The following is a 21,856-nucleotide window of genomic DNA, read 5'->3' on the forward strand; positions in this document are numbered from 1 at the left end:
GCTAATTTTAATCCTAACTTCTGAAGTTGGTCAGCAATCTGTGACTCAGAAATTCGTCACAAACACCACGGATCTCACCCTGGGCTGTGGAGTGGGGAGGAGCTGGGAAAAGAAACCTGGCAGTCAGTTAAAGTGGTGATTTGTGAGCTTTTTCAACAAGTCACCCGCCTCTGTGAGGAGACAGATTATGTCACAACCCTCCTGTCTTCCTTAGCCACATGAATCACCTCCAGCTCCACTGATACTTGGATAGGATGCCCGTGGCAATGGCAATACTTGTATTAATGGGGAAGATTAGGGACGTGCTTGAAGTATTGCTTTTTGTTGTAGTTTAGAAGCTGAGAACAAGGAGTATGGCCAGCAGAGTCCAGGCAGTCAGCTTTACCACAAAGTACCAGCAGCAGCCAGACCTCAGTGCTGCATTCCAACACAAGAAAATGGACACTGCAGACTCTCCCCAGCCTGTTGGGAGTTGACAATATTTAGAAGTGTATGGTCTTTCTGCATCTGTATTACTCTTTTTTTGGTCACTAGAATTATGGTCTGAGTCACAAGGAGCTGTATTATGATGAGTGAGCAGCTTACACAGTAAACATTTTTATTTGCATCTGACTGTTGAAGCAAAAATTTAATCTCTTGGCATGTTAGCGCTACCTCAGATACACACCCATCTCAATGCATGTGCATTCCCTCGGTTACCTCAGAGGAGGAGGAGAAGGCTGGAACACAATATCTGGATCTATAACTCTCGCCTTTCATCTGAAGGCAATTAGTAAATCAACAGCAGGATTTTTTATTTGCCATTGTTACTGGTTGCTTAAATGAAAGTAGCAGTCACTTGAAAAAAGCTGACAATGCATAGTCTGAAACTAAGCAAAGACAGAGTTAGGTAAATTTTGGGTAGTCCTTAAACCAAATAATTTTAAATAAATATTTTTATTTTAACTGGATAATTTTACTAAAAACTAATAATTATTTTTTCCTCCAGACAGTTACATGTCTTAAAAGAAAATATCCTTACAGAAGTCACAAGATTCACCTTCAATATCTTGAATTTAATGGCTACATCACAGGTTTGATCACGCCACCTCTTGCTGGTACAGGTTAAGAATCTCATCCAGAAAAAAAGGAAGGCATATGTACACCAATTTCAGGTCAGCCATCAGCTCCGTGCTGCACAGTTTGCAGTGAATATTAGCATTTATATTAATAATTTTGGGCTATAACTACATGTCTACATACCAAAATATGGGTTGTACTGTTTTTATCTGGAACGGTATCTTCTAATTATGGGTGGGTAGAAAAATAAGAATAAAGCAACAGGATGACACAAAATTGTATGTGAACTCTCTAACCCAAGTCCCTTGGGAGAACAAAAGAATATTTGTTAAAAATGAGACACTTTCAGGTATTGGGGGTATCTCAAAACCCTTAGATTGCAAATTAAACTTTTAACAGATCCACACTCAGGCCCTGTGGAAGAGCCCAGGATTAATTACCTGCAAAACACTTCCTCCAAACTACTTTATGACTGTGCTGCTGGCCAAGCTGTGAATTTAAAAACACGATGTTTATACACAAGGAGTTTTCCCTGCCCTCCTTCCTTGGCTCTGTCCACATGCTCTCAGGTTTTGCTGCCCACTTTGTCCATCCCTCTGGCCATTCTTGGCCCAGCAGTTCCACAGGTCATGTTGACACCAGTAAAGTCCAAGGGGAAGAACTGAAATGTGGTGACACATTATTTCAGTTTGATCTAAATAATACTTTTCCCCCTGCTACTGTTGGAAGATGCCACTGTACACATTACGTTAAAAGACTGCTTAAAACCAGACCCTCCATTATAAGCATCTGAAAATAGCAGTTGTATCTGTTGTTTTGCCTGCCTGCATCTCGTGATTTTTGGTTTTGTTTGCTGCCCTAACCCAATCCAAGCCACAGATACCACACAAATCCAGCCTAGCCAACCCCAGCAACATCAAACCCCATCTGAGTCTCTGAAGTGATTTCTGCTAATGATGAAATTTGAGCCAGCTCTGGCATACTTCACCAAGGCGTTATGGAAGTCTGTTGCAGTTATTCTCTGTTAAATGCCATGTGTTACTCTGAAAACAACTCATAATTTTATTATCAGCCAAAGAACTACAGTTTATGATTGCAGGAACTGAAATCTTTATGTGCTGTAACAGTCAGTGCCAGGCATGAGACATTGGGATTCTTGGATGGGATAATTGATCCAGCAGCTTAGATTGTTTCAACTTTGGTTCCTAAATCACTTGTCAAAGGAATTTGGGAGCAGACTGCTTAAAGTTCTCCTGGGAACCTTGCAAGATCGCTTTCAGTCCTCCTCCCTTCCCCCACATGTGCTCACCCCTTTAAAGAGCTTGCAAGGAAAAGCAGCAGTACTGATATTCTCCTTTATGTACCTGGCATGAAGGGAATTACATGCCACAGGAAGCAGGAGCATTATTAATTCCTGTAAAACCTCGTGCTCTGTTTGAACACCGTGTCCTTTCTGAGCACAGCCCTCAAGCTGATGGCAGCAGACCTTATTAACCTTTCCGTTAGCAAACCTGTCTTCACAGAAATGAAATTTCTGGAAGCAGGAGCGGCAGACACGCCGTATCCATAACCTCATTTAAATAGCAAATTAATATGTGAGCTCAAAATACACGTTTTTAAAGAGGTAATTAGCTTTAACTACACAGAGCACAGGTTAAACTGAGTATAATGTTACCAGCAGCTACTTCCTGTTGTCTCTTCACTATCCACTCACTTCCCATTTAATCCCCTCCACAGACACACTCCAGAAAAGTGAAAGCTTGCAGAATCTGATGCAAATATTTGGTAAATTAGCTTCAGGATTCTCAAGCTCTTATTAAAGACTGACACATCATTGATATTTTACACTTATTTAAGAAACTACTCGAAATAAATGTTTGTAATCACATTTCACATTAGAATTGACAGACATTTTATTTTTATACAGCTAGTAAAAACCCAAGAGAGCACTTGCATTTGTATTCATGTGTGTGTATACATACAGACAGGCAAGAATTTGCAGGAAAAGCACACACAGATTAAAACAGATTTTAAAAGAATAAGGAAAGAATGTGCTTCTTTCGTGACACAGAAATCCATATTCTAATTTTAAAAACAGCCTATTCTGAGGGATCTAGTCATATCTCATTCATAGATTTTTCTAACACTGAAAATGAAATATTCAGATCATAAAAAAAAATCTAAAAGCTGACAAAAACAAAGTGATTTTTTTCAAAGTAATGAGAGAACTGCACAAACTTATTTTTTAGAAAAGGAAGAAAATTCCATGCAGTTAATCTATGTCTGGGCAGTTAATCAACAAAATGAACAAAATTAATAGCCTTGCCTTTTAAAAAAACATCTTTTTAGCAGAGTAACAGGCACAGAAGAAACCCACCACCATTTTTACCCGAGACAAAGGCATCCCGAGAGGTCTCATACAGTTACCCCGATGAAGAAACACTTAAGTGGAGATCTGGTGCAGAAAACTTTTCCCTTTAAAGCACAACATGGTAAACAAGAGCCTCTCCTTTCCTTTGCTATACGTTACCATGCAGGATTTGTTTTGTTGCACTGCGATCCCCGGAAGGCACAGGCACTTGCCAGAATCTATTGCCATTTGCTCAAAGTTTGATCCTACAGTTTCATTTTTAAAGACAAAGACAGCTGATTTTTTTCCCCCCCTCCCTAAGCCTCCTCCTCCTACACCAAGGCATGTCTTTAATTCACTTCTCATGAAGAAACTCACACCATTTAAAGTCTGAGGCACTGAATGAGTTTCTTTTCGCGAAGCAGAGAATTCTCACTGAGATTTTGCTAAAGGTGCATTTAGAAAGAGGAAACAAAGCCCAGCAAATCACTTACCCTCTTTAGCCACGTGAAGTGCTTGTAAATATCAATCTCACCATCCATGCTTTGGGCCCATCTCAGCAGTCACATTCCCAGGGTTAAAAGAAACTTTTGGAAGCAAGCGCTCTGCTTTGTTCTACAGGATGTAGCTGTGATTTCTTCCCCTTTCAACCCTCAACTTCTGAAATCTTCAATGCCTGGTCATATTTTAAGCAGAATCCCCTGCCCCTGTCCCACAGTCTTATCCCAAAGGCTTCTCACAGATGTATATATAACACACAACTGTATAAACTTCAGGCTCCCCCCCAAACATCTGGTTTTTTTAAACAGCAGATCGGTTTGCAGCAAGAACAATGCAGCCCTAAAAACTTTAAAAAGATAACTTGCTCAATGATTTAAAAAAAAAAGATCTTTCAAGAACACCATAAATCTGCAGGAACTGTTCCCCTTTAATGCTGAATAACAAGCTAAAAATTATTAAGCTGTCACTGAGAAACTATTCTCAAGTAATGCTTTCTCTGGCTTTCTGTTTCAAGAGTGGCTGGAACTCATTACCAAAGACCCCCTATTTCCTGTCTCTGTTCTGCTCCCTGTTTATCGTAACACTACTCAGCCTTCTTAATTTATTTCAGGCTCAGACTAAACCTAAAAATAAGTTCTGCTCTTTGAATTACTTGCCTGTCCTCTCAAAAGACATTATAAAAGGGGAGGAATTCAAGGACGATCCTGTGAATAAGATAATGATCCCATAAATACTGCTATTGCCAAAGAGGCGATTTTCCATCCTAACAGAAGATGATGATACCCTTCCAAGATATTTGTCTGCTCCTGCTGAAGCTGAAATCTCACAGCATGGCAACTTTTCAGACTTGCAACACCAAGATAAATACGTGTGCAACGCAATGCTCTGGCAAGAAGGGAAGCTTAAAGTGTTGCCTGTTATTGCTGTGTCCTCCAGTGCCTCCACGCAGCAGTTATCCATAACTTCTAATTTTTCCCAATAAACTCCAGTTTCCAGTGTTGTTTCTTCTCCTAGTTCAAAGTGGCTTTGGCCTTAAACCAGGCAGCTGATTGTTACACACACAAGGACAACTGCCTCTTCAGACCCAAAGGCAGCTGCCCCCATGGAATCTTTGTGATCATCTCAGAACATTTGCTTATCTCCTCACTGCCTTCAGATCCTACAGCCACACTGACCCCTGGGCTTAGGGAGCCATCAACCAGCAGCTGGGAAGAACCAGTGTCAAAGCTGCCCGTGGTACTAATGTTATACACAGAGGACTCAAAGTCTGAAGCTGTAGAAAGCCTTTCCTACAGGGACCTGCCTCACTCAGGCACCCACCCACATCCCAGACTCGGGAAGCCACAGATACATGACAAAATTTCTTCAAGGGGATGTGGGTTTTTAATATTTCAACCATTCTTGGTCCTTTTGACCCAGTGGAGCTCTTTTGAGAACTTCCCACAACACAAAGTAAGAGGGAAGGATATAAACCTGGACTTTCAGTTCCCTTCATGTATTTATTATCTGTTCTTACCTAAAGTCACACGACAAGAAAAATATGACAATTTTTAGCAAGTCACTGCTAAAAGTCTTCTAAAGGTGCTGAGAGACCTAAAATCACCAGTAAGTGTAAGGAGAAAAGAACTGCCCGTTTCCAAAAGCAATGCTACGAGGCAGATCTGATTTGGGTTGCCCTGTGCATAGAATACACTTATTTTATGCTTTCTGAAAGTGGGTGAGAGCAGTTATTTCTTGAATAGCTAATACTATCTGGGAAAAAAATCTTAATACTTCATCAACATTTCATTAAAAAAAAAAAAAAATCCTTAATAGAGCACATTTCCCTGTGCATGACAGCCTCTGTCATGGCTGACAAGCTGGAGACTGAATAGGGGTTGTCTTGACATTAAACCAGAATGTCCAACAGTATAAAGCACTTTTTTTCCCCAAATTCCTTGTTATCTAATTATGGAGATGAGCAAATACATCAAACTTTATCTCACAGCATTGCATATCCCATATTACCACCACTATGGTGCCTTAAAGTTCCACATTTCTTCCATTTCAAAACATTGGCTCTAAGACTCCCATTTCAGTCTTATTCAGGGAAGAAGGAAATACCTCTCTTAACACACTCCACCACACTTTATCAGCTAATGACTGTGTTTTGGATTTAAAAAACTACAGAAATCTATGTACTAAACTTCCTGGTGTCCCAGTGTAGCATCTGCATTTAGGGTAGCATCCATTGCCCCTTTTAAAAGTTTTAAAAATGACAACATACCTTACTTCTACCTTGTCACTTGTGCTGGAGATCATGAGAAGGCGTCTTGATTTTTCTGTTAGTCATTCTTCCTGATTAAAAGGTGAGTGTCTGAATTTTCTGCATCTTATCAGCCAGAATGTTGACAGCATACATTCCAGACAGTCACATGCTCCCTGGGAGCCTGTCACCTGCATACTGAACTTTACATCCTGCTCGAGCTTTGGCCCGAAACTCTCAGAAACCAGCTGAATGCAAATCAATTGCCCCAGATTTGCTTAGAATGCTTTTCCATTTCACTGGGAAAGCAGGTTAGCTTCTCTGGGCAGTGTGAAAATAAGGAAAATACGTTGCGCTCTCAGCATTGCTTCATCAGGTTACCACTGTATGTTTTTTCTTATTTTCAGGAAATTCATGTCTGTGTGTAGCTCTTCACTGAGTTTCTGGTTCAGTGGAGAGGTAAAAAACAAAGAAGCAAAAGCTCCCCAGCTCCCACTACGGAACCACCACCCTCAAGTGTTACCCCAAGAGAGAGGCTGATCCAGATTTTGCACTCTTGCCCCCATCAAATTGTCTGTTTTCTCCAGTGCTGTCACCCCAAAAAAGAACACACGCATTATAGCAATGCAAATGCAATGTAGGGCAGTAAAATATTTCAAGTTAGCAAAGTTTATATACTCCATAAGCTGTATGATAACCTATCAGGGTTTTTGCCAGTTCCATAATTCCAGAGAAAACTGCTGACTACTGCCAGACTTGACTGGACTAAAAACTCCATCTGCAGAACACCAAAGGTGCCAGCCCAAGAACTTTTAGCAATTTTGCATTTTTGTGCTGATACACAACCAACAAAGCCCGCTCAGCTAAGGGAGCCATTACTTCTAGTCAGCATGTCAAATACTTCAAACAAGGCTTGAAGTCTCTTTTAAACAGTAAACAAACATGCTTTGAAACTGAAAGCAAAAACGCTTCAGATGATCAGCTACACTTCTCATGTCCTTCCATTCAAGACTATGAAGAGACAAGAGAACACCCAGAAATCCTCTCAGAACTGTGGAGGGAAAGGCACTGTCTGGTGTTTTCCCTCTTCTACCAACACTGAGCTGGACAAGCACAGAGCTGTTTGCTCTTCCACCACTTTCCCCCACCCAGCTAGGGCCCTATGGACACCAAAAATTATATTTATTAGGATTGTTTTAGCAATTTCACATTCTATTTGTGATAAAATATAGGTTTTGGCGCAGCATCAATGCAAATGGTCAATCTCGTTCTTCTATTGTCTCTGAATCTCCTGGGCAATTAAAGGGCAAAGGAATAGCAGGAATCAGAGCAGTCCTCCAGGTCTTCCTTTTCATCAATAACTTACAGATTAATCTGGTTTCAAATCCCATCAGCCCCTGAAAATGCTAAAAGAACTTACACTTGCTCTTTTAGGCCAAGAAATGAAGTGTCCAGGTTTGCATCTTTCCAGCCTCATCAGGGGAAACAAGTGAGGATGGCAATGCTACAAAAATGTACTAATTCCTAAGAATTATTATATTAATTATTAATAATGGATTTAATATTATTAAATTAACCAATATTATTAATTAATAAATCATGAGTAATAAGAGCTATTAATAATTTAACATTTATATATTATCATTAATTAAATTAATATATTAATTAATAATTATTAAGAGTTATTATCAACTTTTCCTACAGCTCTTCCTCTCCATTTGGTTTTTTTTTTAATTTTTTTTTCCCCCAATCCTAGTGTCTGGGCTGCTGTCTGGGAAACAAAGGGATTATGACCAGATTTTAAAAGGGAAAATATTTTCAGCATGCCAATTCACATGTATTATTCTCATGGTGCAGAAAAATGTGAAAGCTTCAGAGTGAAAAGAGAAAATATGGGAATACTTGTGTATAGAGAAACTCAGGCCACATGTGTAGAAGACAATGGAGGAAGAAATCCCCTTTTCATGGCAAAAATGGCTTCAGGAACCTAGATGAAGTATTTCTAGCAAGAAAATTTGTCTTAGAGTATTAATTGTGAATGACTGATAATGTCTACGTGACAGAGAAAGAGGAAACTCTTGGAACTAAATTTAAAAAAACACACTGCATTCTGTAGAAGAGCATGTTTGCTTTGCTTGTGATAATTAAAAAAAATAATCAGCATCCTGGGAAACAGACAAGAAATAACATTTTGCAGATGCACAAACAAATAATCCTTTCCCACCATAAGACACACTCTGCTAATGCCTTAATTAGTTGATTAAAATCAATAATCAGAGTTAAACAGATGTAGATGGCCATTAGTTCCCTGTGGTGGTTACCCTCAGCCCTATGCCAGGCTGGTAACTCCTGCAGCGGGTGCTGCCATGCCTGGAGCCATTCCCATGTCGCATGTCTATTGTGTTTTTAAGTTTCATGTTTTTGTACCAGTTCCGTTACGGTTCATCCCTTTACCCCATGGTTTTACCCTGAACTACCCCTTTCCTTGTATGTCAATCCTCTCCTCCTTCCCTGATGTCAATCTCCCCCCAGTTTGCTGGATCATTCCGCTGTCCCCTCCCTGGTGCCTTATCCATCCCTCGACTCCCCATCCCACTGATCCAGAACCTTCCACAAAGAGCACTGAGTGATTGGATGGGGACCAGGGGTGCCTCCTTCCACCTCCCCTGTTGAATTCCCCATGTGTCTGTCTCCTCACCTCCCACTCCCCCGAACACTCCCATGGGTGGGTGGGTGATCTCCCCCCATGTTTCCACCCCCGTTTATATCGTGCTAAACAGCCCAGTCCGGCGCTTCGGTCGGCTGGTTCCCCTGGGTTGTGGATCTCCCTGGAGCTCTCCTCAATAAACCTGGACTTCACCCCCGACTGGAGATGATTTCTTACTTCCACCATCGTCACAACCGTCTCACCCAGCAAGGCCAAAGCCTTGGCCGCCCTCCCGACCTCCCGAGGCACGGGAGGGTGTCCCCCGCCGTCCGCTGTGCCGGAGCGAGCCGGGAGTCCCCGAGTGGACACAAGGAGTGACCCAGCGACGCATGTCCCCAGCACTGCCATGTCCCCAGCACTGCCATGTCCCCAGCACTGCCATGTCCCCTCTGGTCACTGCTCCAGCAGTGAGCACCTCCCTTCCCTTGGCTGGCATAAAGGATGCATTTATTGCTGCTTCTGAGGTGAAGGTACTGTCTCTTAACTCATCCTCAGACATTTGCACATTCTTGGCAGTTTCACACATTCCTCACCATCTGCTGAAATGCTTTGTCCAGCCCAAGCTCTACAAGAGCTGTGCCTTTTTTTTTTTTTTTAAACCTGAGTTCTCCCTTTTCACACAAAACCTAAAAAATATTTTCTACTTAACAGAGCATCAACATCACTGTGAACACTTCCTCCAGTTATGTGCAGAGTACACTGACACCTAAAGAAAATAATTAAAGATACTTATTTTCATCCTAGCACGCTACACATTACAATAAGTCAGGTTTAGTTTCCTGTCTCAGATGCTTCAAAGCACTGCTGAAACTACTAAACCCGCAATAAATGAGGATATGAGACATTTGAAACAGTATATTTACCAAATATTTGCATACACACCAATAACATTACCAGGTAACAGTTTGCCTCTCCTTGCTAGGATGCACATCAGGTTTTTCTTTTTTAAATTTCAGAATGGAAAAAATAGTAAAAAAAAACCCCAAAATAGAATAAGCTGCAGATACACCTTTAAAAGCCCTTATTTCTGATAAGGAATAGACAAATATTATTTTCATTATTTTTCTTAAGCATTTCATTACTGAAGAAAATTAACCCTATTGTTTCCAACTTCTGGAAAAGAACAGAATGCCAACATGTTTAGAAAATTTGTTCAAAATAAGTGGGTTTTTATCCCATTTTTAAATGGTCGCAAAAGCTGAAAAATTACCTAGTTTTGTTTTATTAGCACACTAATCCAAAAGAGAATGAAATAACTTTGTTGTGGATACAATATTGCTATGTTTGTCATAAATAATACGATTTAACAAATTGCAATAGGTCAACCTATCCATCCAAATTGTGTGAAATGTGAATAGGGGTTATATAGAGAAATAATGCAAAGTTATGTCCTTCTTCTATTATTCAAATAATGCCTCCAAATCAATACAGGGACTTTTAAAAACTAAGTTTTAAAAGTCTCCAGTTTCTCTACATAACCTCTACACCTTTTTTGTCAACACCATTGTTTAAGGAAACAATTCCCCCTCACCAATCCCTCTGTTAATTACTTTATGGAAAACATTTTCCAATGTTCCCTGGAGCTCCACTTGAAAAATGCATTTATGCACGAGTGTTTGTTAAATGAATACAGTGTATAACATTTAAATCAGTGAAAAGTAATGCAGGTTGTAGGGAGACATCAGAAGGTGAGATGGAAAAGATGCATAGCATCAGACACAAAAGGAAAGATGAATTAATGGGATATTGAGACACTTAGTGCAAAGGAGGGCACTGAGGCCAAGAGCTGAATCAGACTTGTACAAATGGAACTGAATAAATTGTAGTTTTGAAGGATTTCTGTACAAAATCATAGCTTCCTACAGAGTATTCTGCTGACAGCATCAAGGTGTGGCTAGGCCATGGAGCTGAGGTTTGCACCTCTGGGCAAACTACATACATGTCTTGAAAAAATGAAATCTTGAAAAACTTACAAAAAATACAGGCCCTGCTGTTATAGCAGGAATATCACCTGTCTTCAATGAGTACTCTCAGCCTCAGACCATACCTCAGTGCTGTTTAAGCACTTCTGGTCACTGTAGTTTAGGTGTTAAACTAACACCTAAACATTGCTGATCATTACAAGGAGGAAGGAAAATGACATTTTAAGGAAGAGATCTAAATCAGCCCTATCCACTGCAAAACTGTTTTAAGCTTCTGTTAGTTCTTCATGTAGAGGAGACCTTACTTCTTCTGAGAGCTGCTGCAGTGAGCAGTCACAGTCAGAGGTGATGGGGTTGATTCTTCCCAGCTCTGTACACCAGCAGTTCCACTATCTCCAAGGCATTCTAGTATTCCTAACTGGCTGAACACATGAAGGACACCTCTCTGCTGGCTCTGTGAATTGCTCTGATAAACTTGGGGAACCCTGAGAGGACCAGATTTTCCAGTTCAGGCCTTCCTTGCATCATCAGTTCACCGAGAGGGAGCTGGAGCTCTGCAGAGGACAGGGATATTCAATTTTCAACTCTCAGAAAACAGAGCCCATCTAATGTTTCAAGCTGGCAAAAATAAACATGAATGCTTATGGAACGATTGCTTTTCTACGCTGTCCCAAGCAGGCTCTGCTGCTCCCTTTTCAATCTAATATGTGCTGATATCCCTTGGCAGTGGGGAGATCCAGCTATAAATATCTCCATCAGGACTCCCAGCAGTTGAGTTGTGCAGCCAGATCTCCCAGCAGATAAATGACTTTAACGGGTATTGCTCAGAATACATTCCCTTCCCACTCAGTTGCTGCTGAAAAATGCTATTGATGCTTTTATAAAAGCCTGTTTTCAAGTGCATGGAAGTGCCCTGAACTCAGTCATTTTCTGCCTCTCCTCTGGACGGATAACTGTGACGTGAATCGTGGACAAAAGTGAAATAGAGAGGCCAGTGATTAGGTTTCAGCAGAGCACTTTAACACATGCTTAAAATAAAACTTTGAAGTGACTTCAAAAGTCCACAAGCTCCATCAAGTCAGAGTTCTGAACTGGGCTTTACTGTTTTCACTCAAGTCTTTGTTAAGATACTGGGGAAAAATATTCCTTGATTTTAACCTGCAGTGGAAACAATCTCTTTTGAACATTAATTATGGGTGAATAGCAACCAAGATAGTAAAGAATTTGTCCTGTTTCTGCTAAAAAGTCTCTGGTTTTACACCTAAAGAACGGATCCTCAAAAGCAACAAAGCACAGCACATATCATAAGGCAAATCAATTTATGTAAAATTGCCTCTACTGCATGTTCCTCTACTATTTCTTCTGCTCTTCTCTCCATTTCCTCAAATTGAGAATATTTAGAAAGATTTTCAGAGACAAGCTTCCAAAAAAACATTGAATAATCAGGAAAATACTAATGAGTTCTCAAGAACTGTCATTTTAATGCTCATTATATAAAGCTGTATGATGGAGTGGATTGCTTTAAATATAGATGTTCCACTAGGAGGAAGATCATGTTTTGCAATCCTGAAAATGAGGCTTAAGGTCCGTTGTAAGAACATAAGCGTTCCTCTTTACTCATAAAATGATTACATAAAGGATTCTACTTGGGTAGAATAAAACCCAGAATGAACAGCATGGAAATTCATTTAGAGTTATGAAGCTGTAACTAAATACTAAATTCTCTCACAGCTCACAAAGCCAAATTGTCACTGCAGCAGTTAATTTTTAATGCTGAAATTACTATCTGCTTTGTGATGGGTGGTCACATGGTCACAGGCAATACTGAAATATTTAACAAGAAACATGGATACTATCCACAAATTTGTTTTGTACAAACTCTCCCAGATAATCCCTAGGTCTTTGTGTTGTTTTTAAGGCCAAAGAATTTACAATCATAAAGCCATATAAAACACCTCAGACATTCTCTTCAAGGTAAAAGTTTTAATACAAATTTAAAGTAGTTAAAAGTCTATAATTAATCATGTTTTCTTCCATTTTAGGTTTGTCAAAAGATTTGTGCAACTACAGCAACTGTAAGATCCTCATTCTATGACACAGAATCTTTCCAAATTCAGTGCTAACTTTGTCAAACCTATTTCATCTATCTCAAAGCAGGGACAGCACTGTTACTGTGGCCAGTTATTCTGTAAACTCAGGAACATGAATTGTTCATAGATTCCAGACCACAAAAACAGAAAAAAAGTGGCCGTTTCAAAAAGAACACCTTTAGTTCAACAGATGCTGTGCCTTGATCTTAGAGGAAACACCAAATCACTATTGGCTCCATAAGAAAAAGGAATTCAGCAGCTGCTCTCAAAAGAGTTAATAGGGAACTATAGAGTATGAAACATGAGGCCTAAAGTTTTCCTATTCCTAAAGTTTCCTATTCTAGACATATCTAAATTTTCCCACATCTTTGGTATTCACACCTAGAGCAGATGGGACAAAGAATATAAAAGTTACAATTGTTAAAAAAAAAAAAAAGAGAAATATTAAATTAATCTGAAACATCACTTGGTGACATTTCATGCCTGATAAATTCCAGAGTTTGGTGCTGTGGACCTGAAGGAAGGTGAGACTAGCTGCAGTATCTATAATCAGCACAGAAACTTCCTGGCTGATCAGTGACAAACCCGTGGGCCTCAAAGCTGGCCAAAGGCTAAACTCCACAGCCTTTATTTATTTATTTGGAGGCGCAGTTCAGCACATTAAGTGGAAATTCCCAAAGCTGCAAAGCTACTTGAGTTATGGGGCCAAGGGGCAATTTCCTGCAGAGGTTATTTTCCCCATGCAGGTCCAACTGATCTCTGGGTTCTGGATGTTACTCCAATAAAAACAGCACAAAGAAAATCCGGCCACTTTCTGTCCTCTGAGCTGCAATCCTAAATCCTGCTTCTGTGGCAAACACAGAGCAGGGACACCCACCCTGGGCCTCAGAGAGCTCTCAGGGCTGCACTAGGTTATGAAGATTGCTAATGCAGAAGGAGCACACCAGACAACCACTGGGATTTTTATCCTGTAATTTGCTTCAAGCCAAATGCTGCTGTTTGATACTATCCAGCAGGAATGAGCCTCCAGCCTTCCTCCTGACTTCCCTTTCTCTGGTTTCCCAGCCAAGCAACACAGGGCAGTGGCAAAACACGCATTCAAATTATTTTCATTAGGCACATTGTTTGTATTCTTGATCAGCCATGGCAGCTGAAATGATTTTTAATACAATTTTCAACCACAGACTGAAGTGAAGGAGAACAAGACAATTTTCTTGCAAGAAGCATACTTACCCACTTTTAAAAACTTGCAATAGATTTTTGTATCTTTAGATTCTAATGTGTGCCTAATCAGGATAAGTTTGGAATATTTTTGGTGCCCATTCAAGTAAAATGTCAGGAACAGAGCAATTGCTGTAGTCTCTGAAGCTATTCAGTGACATGCTAGAGCAGCTCTGCAGCTTCAAAGGAAGGAGCATGGACCCCAAAAATAAACAGATGTGGAATTAATCACTCACAAAAGAAAATCCCTCTCCATTTATAGCTGTTATTTAACCTGTAACAACTCTAAACAATAAAATCTCAAAGGAATTATTTCACCATTCACTGTTTGCTGCCTACATTTCACATCCAATGTTTATTGCAATTCAAATACTGCTACTGATATTAAACAACGCCTTATGTGGCCTTTCAGTTGAATACAACAATTAAAATCCACTCCAAACCTCTGTGCTCAGTTATTATCCCACACTTTAGACAGAATGCTTAGAAGAGACACTTAGGAGCTCATTGCACTGGAGAATGTGCCACATCTGAGTGGGGTCTTTTTAATGATACTCCAGCATTTCACAGAGTAATGATCACCAAGCTGCTTTTGAGGCTTCCAGTGTGAGTGGATTCACTGAGATGCAGAGCTCTCATTCTTCAGAACTCACTACCTCAGCTATCCTGCCACATGACACATATTAAGTGTCACATTTCATGGCTCTGGGCTAGAATGAAGGACATTTCAGTACGGGACACAACTATGAAATACATTTCATTTAATGAGCTGAATTTTATCAGAGTTCTTCCACAGAAATCATATGCATGCTTGCAAATTATTTGCATTAAAAAGAAAATACAAGAAAGTTCTTCAAATACACAAGATTACTATCCATTTTCAAATAACAGTCACAGCAACTATGCACTACCCTTCCTCGATGCAGAGCAGTGCAGAATATTTCAAAAACAGTCATCTCTCCATGCTGCACTAGAGACACTCCAAACCACAGCTTCCCTGTTTTCTTGGTTCTGAATCCAGACTGCCCAATTCAGTCGTGAAATGAACACTACTCTTGATACAGGTCCAATTTTACTGTTAACAACTCTGAAAATTTGTCTTTTATGCACTAAACTAATCTCTTAGCTATCATAAAGATTAGAAAAATCATTACAATTTCTGCTGAGGCAAGCATTTGGTAAGAGCTGGCCTAAGGATATCTAAATCCAAGATCTAACACTGTAAATGCAAATGAAACAGATGTGGCATTAATTGCCTACACCTTTAGCTTTCAAAGCTGTGACCAAATTCTCATTCCTTTCTGTCATGTGGGCCCAAAGAGGATTTTCCAGCCACAGACCTGCCCTCTGTGAAGAATGCCAAGGAGCCAGCAGCTGACACGCTCAAACAAAAGCAGGCACCTTTCCACCAACATGGGGCTACAGCCAGCACTGGCAGCCCCAGCAGATCATAATCACCAAAGCAGGGGCCACAGGCATGTTTCCATGAAAATCACATGCACTGACACAGCCAGAAGAAAAACCATCAATCCAGGAAACTGTCTGGAGCTGGGGAAGCCACAGGTAGGTTTTCCTCATGAGGAACCCACCAGTGCCTGGCAGTGGCAGGTTTGGGGAAGGGGAATTTTGTGTTTTATCTTCCTTTACATCCAGTGAATCTCTTCTTTTGAGGTCTGTCTCAGGATCTGCTCCTCACCTGGAAAACCTCAGTCTTTTCCAGTGTAGTCAGATGTTCATTCCCCATCTATCCCAACAGGAATGCCTTCCCTTCAGAATCAAAGGCTTTCCTGCATTTCCTGCTGTGGCAAGCACATTCTTCTTTCTTTCAAGATTTTTCATAAAGCAGCACAGAAGAAAGAAAGAGAAAACAATTTCTATTTCTACTCCCTGTTTTTCTCATGTAGAATGTGTTTAAAAAATTGTTTACCTAAGGTGATTACTTAATTAGATTCTAGTAAAGATTGTTTAAGCCTGATAACCAATCAGATCCACTTGTATCTAGACTCTCACAAGAAAGTCACAAGTTGTGAAACAGTTAAATATAATAGTTAGAACAAGTAAGTTTGTAACTTTTGTATATCCTTTAAATAGTGTATTAATGTATTATAGTGTAGTTATAATAAAGAAATCATTCAGCCTTCTGAACTGGAGTCAGACTTCATCACTTCTTCCCACCAGGTTCACCTGCATTTACAATACCCTGCATCTTAAGACTGTAGGTCCTAGCACACAGAAATAACTTCTGCACCCAAAGTAGCTTTCAACCAAACTGCTAATGGATCATTTAATGCTAATATTATTCCCCATGTCAACCAGTTTTTGAACAAAGATGATACTTGGTCTCTAATTTAATGAATGCTTAATTTTACTCACAGCTCTTGGGAAAATTTAAATAATATTAACCAGGTTTTCTTCTTTTGCTCATGAGGAACCCACCAGTCCCTGGCAGTGGCAGGTTTGGGGAAGGGGAATTTTGTGTTTTATCTTCCTTTACATCCAGTGAATCTCTTCTTTTGAGGTCTGTCTCAGGATCTGCTCCTCACCTGGCAAACCTCAGTCTTTTCCAGTGTAGTCAGGTGTTCATTCCCCATCTATCCCAACAGGAATGTCTCCCCTTCAGAATCAAAGGCTTTCCTGCATTTGCCCCCCCCTGCCTGGTGTAGAGGATGCTTTGGAGATTTGTAATACTGATAGCAAAGGCAATGCAGCAAGGAAAAGGAAATGAGGATCATCCAGTCTGGATCTGTCCCTTCAACAGACAATGCCACTCTATCCTAAACTGACAGTTTAAAAATTAGAAGTCTTGTAAATAGTTATAAATGTGTTATCTCCAGCAAAAATTGAAATAAAGCAAACAAAACAAACAAAAATAAAACAGAAAAGACAACTTTTTTGTACTTCATTTTTACTATCTCTTCTCTCCTCAAAGAACAAAATAAGGTATTTTATCAACTTCTCCTCCTATATCTGCATTGTTTTAGGAATCTACACATAAAGCAGTGATATCCTCTGCTATTATTGCCCACCATCCCCTGCACTTTTCTAAGTATGCAGATTTCAATTACTATAAAAACAATTTAAGCATGGAAATACTTGACCCAGCCCTGCTTGCAGACAAAATGGAAAAGCTCAAGTAACAACTCACCAGGTTCTCCTCAAACCACTCCCTCAGACACAGTGCTGTGGCCCCTGGGATTTGGTTTCGCAGAGCTTCTTTCTCCTGAGGGTCCTCCAGCATCTCCAGGGCCATCTTCAGATCCTCCAGGAGGTGCAAAATTTGAAATGTGCCCAGGTACACTGATGGAGCAGGTGACACAATATCATAGCCACCATTAGCATACTCTGTGGCTGACTTTGTGCCTAAAGAAAACCAAAAGGAGGATGGACAATAATGTCATATAATTGCTTTGTAGGGGGCAAATTAATAGGTACTGCATGCTACAATATTTGGACTTCAGACTAAAAAGTTTCGCTCTAGGCTGAAAGCCTTAATTGCAGGCTTAGAAATACCTGAATTAGTCTCTAGATAAATCATGAAATCTGGAGAACCAAATGCAAGAGGTGCCTACATGCATCTCAGAAAAGAATTTTGGCCTAGATGATGTTTGCAATGTCCAAATTATAAATCCCAAAGCTTATCCCAAATCACCTGCAATTTTCCACAGTTACCATGAGATGTCACTAACTTCTCAGCTACGCCACTGAAAGTCCCCACACTGCTAAGCAACATAAAAATGACTGATGCAGCTCTCTGACAAGAAACTGGGATCAAAATAGGTGGTGTTACCAGATCTAGAAAAATACAAATGACCATGAGCAGGTTTAGAACTCTCCCACAGAGAACAACACCAAAAAAGTTAGCAATAAAACAGCAAATGAAACTTTTCTAGCTCTATAAATTACAAAAATCTCTCTCAATTGCACTATCTCTCTCCTGCCAGTCCTCAACACCAATATTATTTTTCTCAACAAAAATAGGCACAAAAGACCATAACTAATTTATGGAAGAATTATAAATAATACAAATTCTAATATTTCCAAAACTTATTTTCTTAGTACCCTATGTGTTTCAATGAGATGCACACTAAAATGAGCTCTCTTTTCTCAGCCCTGAATTTCAGACCTTGGTTTAATTTAATATGCCTTTGTGTCTTTAAGAAACAGACAGGCAGAAAATTTCTATTTGCTTTACTTTTTAAAGTTTTTATTTACAATCCATTGCCTCGTGTACATAATAGATTGCACACACGTCTTCATTCGTGTTCTCTCTGGCATTAAAAAAATCAGAATTTCCCTTCCTATTTGACTTAATGGGAGGTTTTTTTTTAGGTTTTTGATTATTCACATTTTACTGGCTCCACATAGCATTCAGTATTCATTGGAAGACTGCATAATTGATGCACACAAGGGGATTTTCATAATCTCCTTGCTGTTATTCTTTTTACTTCTGTGTTTAACATAGTTTATGTGTTAGTAATGAAAGGAACAAAAAATCTTCACGGGGTCTTTGAAAACGACCTGCTAAGTTTATTTTTCCCCTGAGCAGATGTATCTAATGCCATGCACAATTGCATAAGGAATTCAGATTTTCTTCTTGAACGGGGAGCACCTCGCATTAATCAGTGTTGGTTTGCCTGCTGTGGTCATTTATCTGCCATGATCTGGGCATTGCAAACTATGTTTGAGCCCAGTGTTTCATTTTACCTGCAGCCTGATACACATCTCATGAATACACCAATACTGGAGGTCCCGGGACACAGAAATAACTTCTGCACCTAAAGTAGCTTTTAACCAAACTGCTAATTGTTCCTTTAATGCTAATATTATTCCCCATGTCAACCAGTTTTTGAACGAAGATAATACTTGGTCTCTAATTTAATGAATGCTTAATTTTACTCACAGCTCTTGGGAAAATTTAAATAATATTAATCAGATTTTCTTCAAAAACTCTTTCAATGACCCAAAATAGTCTGTCATGTTTTTGCAAAAAATTGTGTGGCTTGAATTCTGCCATATGATCCATGCGGGAGGTTTTTTTGACTGCTTTAAATAATGAAAAGCCCTCCCTAGAAATTTTGCAAGGCTCTGTATTAGGTTTTTTTTCTTTTTTTATTTTGGTAAAGAAACAATCATTTTCACTGCTGGAGCATTTCATGTTACCTTAATCTCTTTGCAGACTCAGAATATTCTGTTTGATCCTGTTGACCTCTACGGCTTATGAGTTTATTTTAATACCTCAAGTGTAAGATCTCATCTTAATTTCTGGCCAAGACCAGGTCCAAGATAAAGTTTCTTCAATATCCGGTGCTCCAAGGCTGCCACACGAGAAAGCCTCACCTCGTAAACCAACCTTGGCTTCCTGAATTACTTCCCTTTGTGGGGAGGCTCAGCTGACTGGTCTGCAGGACTTGTGCTCTCTAACCACTAAATGACATTTTCTTATGTATTTCTATGCTCTCAGCTACTGAGGCCAGCTTGTTTCTGTTTCTGTGTCTCCTAATGCAGATTAATATTAAACTATTAAACTAAAAATAGCACATTTCCAAATTGAGTAAGGGCCATTTGGATCATATAACCAATTACATCTTTTCATTCAGCCAGAGAGGCTCATTACATTCTGAGATGTACACAAACTGATATAGGACACTGACTTCTTAAGTAGCATTGATTCCTTGGTTATTGTGCCATTTCTCGCTCTTTCGGAAAACTCCATGCCAATATTTTCTTTTTGCTTAGCAAGCACTTTTCATTCTAGAAAATCAGACAGGATTCAAAGCTATTTCATAATCAGCTGTGGTGGCTACCCCTTCAATGAACTGGCAATTTAAAATATTTATGGAATGGGAAAAACTGAAAGGAGCATTCTGCTATAGATTGTTTCCTGTTAGTTTTATGAATATTTCTCATTCATAGACAAGAGAAAAAACCAAACACAATTCCCCACAATCCAAACAAAATCACATAAACTTATATATTATACTTCAGGTGTGAAAAAAGAAGCTAAGCTAAATACAATTTAGAACAATAATTCAGGAGTTCAGTTAATTGTACTAAGTAGATAGTTTATATAGTCAAATATACACCTCCACCAAATGTACCACCGTGTCTTTCTCCTGGACAGTGTTGGTAAGAGCTTTGTTCACCAGCCCAAGTGACTCACTGTGTATCACCTCTTGCCTCAGTCCTTGCATTATCGCGACTGTTCCTGACAACATCTGCCTTCCACAGCAAAAAATCCCAGCTGATGTAGCAAAATTCAGTGTGCCAGTGATATTCGCACTTTTCATCGTGCCTTTATTTGATTTGCCTCTACCAAAATACCAGGGAAAACAACATATACACACATGGACTGCCACGTTTAACAAACTGATTTCATAAAAGAGAGAATTTCTTAAGTGCTGGAGCACAGGCAGAGCCAGCCAGGAATTCTGTGATTTCTTGAGACTGGGCATGCCCTATATGCATTTATGGAGTTATCCCAGGCTCCTCAACTGACAGTTCAGACTGGCAGAATTCTCTGCCTCCTCACATTTTGAAAAATGCTGAATTGCTTTAAAACTGGCTTGCTGTGGATTGCTAACGTGGTCCCTTTTGTTCTCCTAGCTGCAATGGAAAATGGAGAACTCCTTTGAATGCAACAAATAATGCACTTTGCACTAGGGAAAGAAATGCAGAAATATAGAGCCCAACTCAGCATTTTAATTCAGAAAACTTCCTGATTTACTGCTAAAATTCAAATGAATCACAGGCTTGCTTCTCTTATTTGCTTTCCATGTAGTTTCATATTAAGTAGGATTGCTCTTCTCACCAGAAGAACACACCCTGGAAAACAGAAGTGTGTAGGAGTAAATAATCATATTACTTTGCCTTGCTTTAAGCCTTGATATCATAGTGCTGTAAAGCACATGAAGTTTTAGCACCAGACAGTAAGAATTTGGATGTTCTTGCAGATTAATGGAAATAAAAATAGATGGTAACATTATTTGTTACCAGCATTCTCTACCATTAACAGCTGTTGATATCTGTGTAACTTTATTATAATTAACTGAAGAGGGGAAGAATGCAGTTCAAACATCAGAATTTTAGCAATACTCAGGAAAAATGACTCCTACAAAAGGACTCATTTTTTTCCTGAACAAGTCACAGTCTTCCTGTACCTCACTTCTTTTTCCAGGGGTAAACAGGACACAGGGAAATCTTTTGTCGTGAGGTTTATATAATTCCCAACACCATGGTTGCCTAGTGTACTACTGGAACACAATTGTTCATCATGAACGTTCACTTTAGAAGAGCAGGAAAAAAAGAAAGGAAGAGAAAAATGTTGAAATGAAGACATTCCAAGTAGCTCCCTCCTGGCCTCCCCAGTCAGTGAGTAAAGGAGGTTAAAGGCAGCTGCACATTATATGTGGGCAGAAAGAATAAAATAAGTACTAAAACAAGCAAAACAACTTTTAAGTTACACATTTCTTACACCCTGACCGTGCAAGCCCATTTTTCTCTCAGAGTTCCTTGCAATTAGCAGAATGGCTTCAAAGAACCATTCCTTTTGGGCAAATACATAACCTATTCAGAAAACAGCACTGCCAGTAGCTTGCAAAAATAAGTTACTAGGCACAAGTAAAGAAAGAGGCAAAAGCCGTGCCAGGTGGAAAAACCCCTCTCCTCAGCCCATGTTGTGTGCATTCATCCATCACACAGCTTCCATCTCTCCTAGCAGTAGAGGTTGTGGCTGATCTCTCCCTTGCATCTTAACTTCTGATC

The 21,856-nt window shown here is 39.6% G+C and overlaps 1 protein-coding gene across 17 annotated transcripts in view; it reads right to left on the reverse strand.

The window, feature by feature from the left end:
• PPFIBP2 (PPFIA binding protein 2) overlaps positions 1 to 21,856 on the reverse strand; it is a 77,641-nt gene that overhangs the window by 47,371 nt on the left and 8,414 nt on the right. For 11 of the 17 annotated variants that reach the window (XM_068194717.1, XM_068194697.1, XM_068194710.1 and 8 more), the window contains exon 2: positions 17,241 to 17,455. In XM_068194717.1, coding sequence (XP_068050818.1) covers positions 17,241 to 17,455 — 215 coding nt within the window. Of the gene's footprint in view, positions 1 to 3,448; positions 3,728 to 3,903; positions 4,779 to 17,240; positions 17,456 to 21,856 lie in introns of those variants that run through there. The other 6 variants (XM_068194709.1, XM_068194718.1, XM_068194706.1 and 3 more) reach the window with 6 other exon arrangements.

This window comes from Anomalospiza imberbis, chromosome 6 (assembly GCF_031753505.1).
Source record: "Anomalospiza imberbis isolate Cuckoo-Finch-1a 21T00152 chromosome 6, ASM3175350v1, whole genome shotgun sequence".
Lineage (NCBI taxonomy): Eukaryota > Metazoa > Chordata > Aves > Passeriformes > Viduidae > Anomalospiza > Anomalospiza imberbis.